Source organism: Stegostoma tigrinum, chromosome 13, assembly GCF_030684315.1.
Source record: "Stegostoma tigrinum isolate sSteTig4 chromosome 13, sSteTig4.hap1, whole genome shotgun sequence".
Taxonomy (NCBI): Eukaryota; Metazoa; Chordata; class Chondrichthyes; order Orectolobiformes; family Stegostomatidae; genus Stegostoma; species Stegostoma tigrinum.
Window position 1 is genome coordinate 79064417 of NC_081366.1, and position 8341 is coordinate 79072757.

At 39.5% G+C, this 8341-nt stretch overlaps 1 protein-coding gene across 4 annotated transcripts in view; it reads left to right on the top strand.

Annotated features, from left to right (window-relative positions):
* Positions 1–7737, top strand: part of LOC125458235 (fibroblast growth factor receptor 4-like) — a 102220-nt gene extending 94483 nt beyond the window's left edge. For all 4 annotated transcript variants that reach the window (XM_059650809.1, XM_059650808.1, XM_048543314.2 and 1 more), the window contains 2 exons: positions 602–707; positions 1863–7737. In XM_059650809.1, coding sequence (XP_059506792.1) covers positions 602–707; positions 1863–2021 — 265 coding nt within the window. In that variant the 3' untranslated portion in view covers positions 2022–7737. The remainder of the gene's footprint in view (positions 1–601; positions 708–1862) is intronic.
* The last annotated feature ends 604 nt before the right edge of the window (positions 7738–8341 follow it).

The window sequence follows — 8341 nt, forward strand, 5'->3', positions numbered from 1 at the left end:
TGTGCCATATGCAGCAGTATGGGCCAATTCCCACTGAAAAATTGCACAGTAGTTGTACCCTGTCGCTAAGTCACCCTTTATTCATACATGGAGAGTCCTTGACACTGGTTCAGCTCCCTCAGAGCCAGGTCTCAGAGTAAACAAGATGTCAGACATTCCTGTTTTTTGTGTGGGTTTTCTTTTTTTTTCATTCTGGATCCCCTGTTTATATGTTTTTCTTCCAAACCCGTACACCACTTATTGTCCCCAGTACCTCCATGTGTATGCACGTGCGAGACACAGCGATCCTCCTGTTTACATCTGTCAGCCAGGCCTCCCTGATTGGACCAAGTTAGCAGACCCAATCAGGGAACTGACATTCTATGAGGTGCACCCGACTGACCTCGTTACATTCACTGTAGTTACCTCCAATTCAAACTCAGGAGATACTCCCCCCAGGCTCCAAACCCAATGAGAGACTGATGGGCAATCTCTCCTGTGATTGAACAGGGCTTCGCTGTCATGATTTCCACTGTTAGGCTGAACTAAGTTCCATGTAATATCTGTGATTTGTGTCAAACTATTGGTGTTGCATCCTAAAAGTTATATTTCTTACTGCCAGATATTTGCTGATGAGGGAATGCTGGCACGCAGTATCTTCTCAGAGACCAACATTCAAACAGCTTGTGGCAGAACTCGACAAGGTCTTGTCTTCAATATCAGACGAGGTTAGTATGTCTACCATATACCTCACTTTCAAAGTTTTCTCCATGAGATGGATTTCTTCCTTACCAGACCAAAATCAAAATACCTTCCACAGTACTCCAATTCATCAGCACCCTGACCTAGGAATGGATTGCTATTGTTTCATCAGCCCTACCCAAATTCTGAGAACTCCCTACCTGACACTGCTGTGGATGTACCTGCAGACTGCAGTAGTTCAAGAAAGAAAATCACTCACAATTCTCAAGGGTGTTGGCATAAAATATTGACCTTGCCAGCAATCCTCATGAACAAATACAAGAAGCAAAGTAGCTGCTACACAAACGCAATCTTTTCGCAAAATAACACGTTTATCCTACAATAAAACCTAGCAGGAATAATGTGATCCTAGTGATAAGAGTATTGTTAGTGGTTTAATTTGCAGTGGAGCAAACAATCCCTGAATTGCAACATAACTACCCAAAAAACAACCTCAATTTCATTCCCCGTAAGATGAATGATGATGGCGATCCATATCATTGAATATAAGAATATTGATACATTCTATACATATCTTGGGACATAAAAGAAGACAGTGTAAAGGAAAAGAAAAGGCATTTTTATTTACCACTTTTTGGTGAATTTATGTGCTCAACATAGTCTATGATTCTCAATATGTTGAATGCAAGCATTTCTTTGTCAGGTATGTAATTGATAAAATGTTTCACCAACGTAGCTTGACATCATCCCACCTCCACCCGACCACCCCAAAACCTCAGAAGACCACTTCTCTTATATAAATATCTCCATTTCCTACCCCACTGTCAGAATAGCCTCTGAATGATATTGCCAAGTTAGTGTAAACTTCTGGCTAATTATGACCGTTTTTGTGTTTGGGATTGGTGCCCATTCAGAACTGTACTGAACCTGGCCAAGTTCATTTCATTTAAACAGAAGAGACTTTCATTCTGTTCCTAGTCACTGGAACGGAATCCAAGCCTGAAATGTAAAAATACAGTGTCATAATCAGCTCCACGGCCAAGTTCTCCTACTACTGAGAAAAATAAATAACTACAATCAGGTTCTGCAGAAGTCCAATGATAACTTTGTTCTGAACATATAGACTAAGTTTGAGATGATTCTGATGTGAATAAATATGTCTGAATTTTCTCCCTCAACAGTATTTGGACCTCTCCACTCCTTTTGAGCAATATTCTCCCTTGTGTGAAGACAGTAATAGCACATGCTCGTCCAATGACTCCGTCTTTGTTCATGACCCTATGTCAGAAGACCCTTGCTTACTGAATTACCATGACCGTAATACTCGAATCAGGACTTGAGAAAGATGTCAGCCTGGAGCTCCCGGCTCAATCTGGATCATTTCCCCCGTAATTAACTCTTATGGTACTTTGGGAATAGTTCAAAACTGGATGGAAAGTTAATTTTTTAAGATGTGCTTCTTCCTGAAAGACATGAAGTTTCCTTTTGAAGAAGAACATTCTCTCTCACATAGCACGACTGGGTCAAAATTTAATTAATTTTAAATAATCCTGATTTATCCAAATTCTCACCATTTGAAATTGATCATTTTTACAATGAAAACCATATTTGAATGGAGAAAAGCTCTGTGTATTCAGGTATGGAGCAGTAGCAGAACTCTACAAATGGAGCTCTGTGGTTTACGTTGGATGGTGCTACTGATTTTGAGCTTTGCTTCAAGATACTGTCAAAGGATTTGCTGCACCTAGACATGATGGCCTTTGGCAGTGAAGAAGCATTAACCTTAGCTACACCAGAGAACTTATCTGGAATAGAAATACACCAAGACTAGAAGAATCTGAAAAGCAAGTTTTGTCCACTGGCAAAGCATCAAAAAGCGAAGGAAGTATATTTACCATACAGAAATCTTGCCACGTATTTAGTTGTGATTCATTGCAAACTTCAATGATAGGAATAAATCAAGTGAAAGCATGTAAGCATGAAATTTCTGGACTAACGTTCCCAATAAAAGTATCAACTGTACCTTCTTCAGTGACAATAAGATTAGATGCACTGCTGAGTTTACCCGATACCAGTGAGATGGTATTACATCCAGCCTGGCTCCTTTCCTGGAACATAGTGCTCTGAAGATCCAGTGACTGAACTCATCATAAAATGTCCTTGAAAATAATATGTCTAGTTCAAATGTATTTAATTTTTAAAAATATTTGAAAAAGATAATAGATTTGAAGCTCCTGACACAACTGGTGGGCATAATACATTGCCATTTATCCAATTGCTTGTTTCTATAAACACAGTGACTAGTCTTGCAAGAGCTATTACCGTAGCAACCCTCATTTATAAAGAATTTAATTTTTTTTTCTGTGTGAATAGAACAGCCTGGGAACAGCTGGTCCAGCTGTTTGTAACACCATTTATCCAGATAATCATCAGCTTACTGTTTTAAGCCTTGCAGTAAGCTGCAAAATAGAAAAATATTTGTATCTGAATTTTTTTCTTTAAGTAGCATGTCCAAATTTATTGGCAGTCATACTTCCTTTTCTGGTTATTAGATTCAATATTTTTGTGGTCTAGAATTATTTACAGTAACTACTGGAGACATCTGTGGAAAAGAACATTCATATTTTGTGTTTTTTTTACTTATGAGTAAGACTCCCTTTTTTTGTTATTTGCTCAATTCCCTGGACTTTTATCCCATACACAAAGTGTTGCTGAGAAGCAAGAGAACAACCAGCTCCAAGCCCATGAAAGTAGCTTTCATTCAATTTTTAGCTTATACCTGCGACAGGAACTTTGTGTCACACACTGTGACAGCTTTGCTTGGCAATTCAGGGAAAGGAGTGGTGGGGCAGGAAAAAGGGAAATTGCAGTAATGAATCCACATCCCACTGGTTCAAGATCTGGGAGACTGGGGTCAGTGCTCAAGTATGCTTGAGCTGTGAAGTTTTGTTTCCTCAGAATTCTTGAAGCCTGTCAGATGCAGGCATGTTGATAGCTGGCTTGTATCAGGGATATTGTTTCTTCAGGAATTATTAATGATGATGGCAGCGACTGTTGTTAAGTTAAAATCACAGGCAAAATGCTTCTGTTAGGATTCTAAGTTGCTGCTGTTTGTTTTAGTCAGTTATTGATGTGCCAAAACTCAGTGGCTGATGAAATGTTAGCTGTGCTGCAGTATTTGTAAATAGGGTGCCCTCTGATCAGATAAGAAAGAGATTTTTACATTGAGTAGAAATATGACCAATAGAACCACCCTCGAAGTCTGAATTGTCCTGCCCTTCTTTGAAATCACATTTCTTGTAAATAAGATTGAGTTGAATGTAGCTGTACAGTGTGTCTTATATCGGCATGTTTATTGCCAAATCGTTGCCTTTTTTATAAATTATTTTTGCCTAAACTGGTACTACAATGAAGGTGCCTTGTGTCAACAATACAACTGAATAGTTCTGGGATATACTGTTGGCATGGTAGGGGTTTACAGGAATTGTGCATTTTATTGTGCACAATGTTACCAATGGATACAAGAGGCTGAACAGGAAACAGAAAACTTCTCCTCTCTGTCCAATATGTTGCTGGAGGTTTTCCTGCATGGTGGAAGTCCTCAGCACCAACAACACTTTGTAAAAATGAATGTTGCTTCTTTCCTCTCCATCCCTCTTGTTTGTTCTTCATGTTGAGTAATCTGTGTGCTTCAGACCACACTGTGATACAGCAGTTCAGGTAAAATGGCAAAAAGCTCGGACCATACTTACAGCTAAGTCTGGGATAAAACAATATCTGGAAGGTCAGACAGCAGTTTTGTACATGTTCTTCCTTGAGCAGGCAGGTCTGTAGTCCTCACAGAGGAAGTAACACTGCCAGCATGGATGTTCTACCCTAACTAGTGGGGCTGTGGGTCAGCTTAGCATGGGCAGTCATTGAGAATTAAACTAATAGAGGCAATCACTGTCTAGGGTCTAGTATATTACTCTCAAGTTAGACCATGACCCTCACTAACATTTACCAATAAAAGTCCATCGCTAACACTGGCTGTACAAAGAAGAACAGTTGAATTCATTTACCATGATTTATAAAAATTAATTCATTAAAATCACATTTTGACCGCACATTTGTTTTTCAATTTATTTTTCCTTGCTAATTTACTCCTCCCCATTAGCCCACAATCTTGAAATTGGCTGAGCTACTGAAAAGAACTTGCCACATTGCCACATCATTCAACATGTTCATGCTAATCTTCTACATCAGCTCCACTTTCCTATCCTATCCTATCCCCACAGGCAAACCCGCAGAACCAATATAAACTGGGGATTGAAGCTGATCTCACTGAGTCATTTTGCTGGTAACAGGACATTCATAATTTTAATGTCTGAAATTGAGATTTTTTTTCCCTTCTTCCCAAAGAACAGTTCAGGTTAAAGGTAAAGGTGAGAGAGGGGGGTGATCTTTTAAAGTACTGAATGATATTAGTTTACTTGCTGTGAAGTATTTTATACCTCCTCCAATCTAGGCTCTCTGTCTGGTTCAAAGTTTAAATGGATGAATGAGCAACGCCCATGAAAAACATCTTTTGGAAGGATTTTCACATGAGTTTCATGTGGAAATTCCAGTGACATTAATCTAGAAACTGGGGACCTTCACATTTGACAATCCACTGGGTTTCCCCACACCTCCGTTCAGTACAGCACATACTTAGAGACTGAGCATTTTGTGCCACTGTGCGCTGCTCTTGTTGAGGCTGGTGCTAGTGAACTGCTGTGCCTTGGTCTTACTGAGGCTGGTGCTGGTCAATTATTGAGTCGCTTTCTTAAGCATACATGTGAAAATGCCAACAACATCCTGGAAATTATGACAAGGGAAAGTGGGAGGAAAGAATCAGCAATTCAAGAAACAATATCTTTAATGAGCCTATATTTTTGTACTACCTTGAATGAAATTGCAGGCTGATAATTAAAATAACAATCCGTATATTAGATTAATTTTATCATTAATATTGTTTAAATATTAATCAACTATATTGTATGTGATTTGTACACAAGAATACTTTGTTTTCTGAGAGTCCGAACATTTTTAAAAGCATACAGCAGGGTTTTACGACTTGTCTGGGTGATGGTCTACACATACTTGGTGAAGAACAATTAAGAACCACTGAAATTGTGAATTCTGGTATCAAATTGCAAATGTATGTAAGACCTGATGTATCTAATAACTATATACAGTAACCAATGTATTTCTTAAGCATAGCACAATCCCCTCACTCATCCAGTAGGCAACTGTCTAATGGTATTATCACTAGACTATTAATCCAGAGACCCAGTTAATGTCCTGGGAACCTGGGTTCAAATTCTACAAAAGCAGATCGTGGAATTTGAATTTGATAAAAATCTGGAATCAAGGGTCTAATAATGACCATGAATCTGTTGTCAGTTGTCAGAAAGAACAGTGCACTAATTGTTCACTAATGTTCTTTAGGCCTGCATGTGACTCCGGACCCACAGTAATATGGTTAACTCTTAATGCCCTCTAGGCAACTATAGATGGACAATAAATGCTGGTCTGGCCAGCGATGCCTACATCCTATGAATGAATAGGACCATACATACACATCTAACAGAAGCAACATTTAAGCTCCATCTCATGGTCACACCGTCAATCATATGGCTCATTCCCTTGTCATAGACACATGTCCTTATCAAGTCATCATAGTCCCAGAGGGCCATAGAGCTGCTCTCTTATCAGCCAGAGGTGGCTGGTAGAGGGTTTAACCTCAGTCACCTCACCTTGGCAAAGGGTGAGGTTGAGAAGGTGATACCTTCAGTATAATCCCTGCCAGTGTGAGAATTGAACCTAAGGTGATACCACCGCTGTGCATCACAAACCAGCCATTCAACAAGCTTAGCTAACTGAATCCTTCTTAAACAGTCCTCAAGTGCACAAATAACACATTCTACTTGCAGAGATGGTAAGAGCTGCAGATGCTGGAGTCAGAGATAATACAGTGTAGAGCTGGAGGAGCACAGCAGGTCAGGCAGCATCAGAGGAGCAGGCAAGTTGACATTTCGGATCAGGACTCTTCTTCAGAAAGTTCCTCCCGCGCCAAACTGTTGTTTCTCAATCTACTTGCATAAGTGTGCATGCAGATTATGCACCAAATACATAACAGAATTAATTCCTAATCACAGCAGTTGCTCCCGAACTGTTACAGACATGGTAGGAACTACAGATGCTGGAGAATCTGAGATAACACGGTGTGAAGCTGGATGAACATGGCAGGCCATGTAGCATCAGAGGACCAGGAAAGCTGAGGTTTTGGGTCTAGACCCTTCTTCCTTTTTTTCCTGAAGAAGGGTCCAGACCTAAAACGTCAGCTTTCGTGGTCCTCTGATGCTGCTTGGCCTGCTGTGTTCATCCAGTTCTACACCTTGCTTGTGATGTTTGGTCTGAGTGCCGAGCTATCTGCCACTTGAATTCCCCTGTTGTTACTGTAAGGACCATTCCATGAGACAGCCAGTTCACCAGCCTGAATATTGAAAAAGGCTGATTGTGCATCTACAGTTTGATTTCTAAAAAAGTAGAAAAGGGAATTTCTTCCAACTATCAGTTTAGTACAAAGTCGTGAGTTAATTCATTGCTGGAACCATTCTAGGAAATCAGTAATTTTTCAATCAACTTGTAAAATTTAAACATGTTTTGCAAATCACAGAATAACAATTAATTTATTTGATTTTTATGAAAGAATCTATATATTCTAGTTGAAATGTTTGAAGGCCTCATCATCAGTGACACTATTTGTTTGAAAGCCTGCATCACAGCAGCAACCTGTCACTCACTGTATTTTCAAAGTTACATAGATAATTGAAATCAATTAGAGCCAATTAAATCATTCCTGTCTTTTTCAACATTGATTCAATCTGTGGAAACAATTCCAAATCTATCCTGTTGAACGTAAAAGTCATTGAACCAGACTGACCTTGGGAACCCTGTCTGTGTACCCCGTGTATTCATTCAGCATTAAAACTGTCCAGTTTTAGGGCCAAATAAAGACATTTTAAGATAAAATCGGCTTTGTCTCTTCCTGCAGAAATGGAAGCTACTGTAAACCAACAACAACAGCTTTCATTTATATAGCAGAAGCATCCCAAGATAAAGTCATGTAAGAGTGATTTGGATAATTGAGAAATGGAAATGTAATTATCAACTCAATCTCAAAGGAAGAGTGGTCAAGGGAATTAAGAAAGGAAATTGAGACTGTGCACTGACAATGTGGCTACCAATCAAAACATAGATACTCGCGGGCTCCAGTCACAGAGACTGACATTCGTAGAGGGGCACAAACTTGAATGGAGGACAAAAGAGGCACAATAGCAGGAGACAACAGTTTGTTCAAGAAGCTTGGATAGATTAGGAATTAGTCTAAAAATTTATTAAGGCAGAGGAATTGAAGATGCTTTTAAGAGTGACAAAAATGAATTTGAAAGAGACAACGTCTGCAGAGAAGAAACCAGTTGCAATATTGGATGATATGGAGGTCAGGAGATAATGTTAAATGGTCAAGTGATTTAAAGGGACTGTGGTTGTTCGGGGAATAGTGGATGGTCTCCAGGATGAGCTTGTAGAGGGTGAGTGGGCAGTGAGACGGGAACTTGAGAAATAAATAACATGG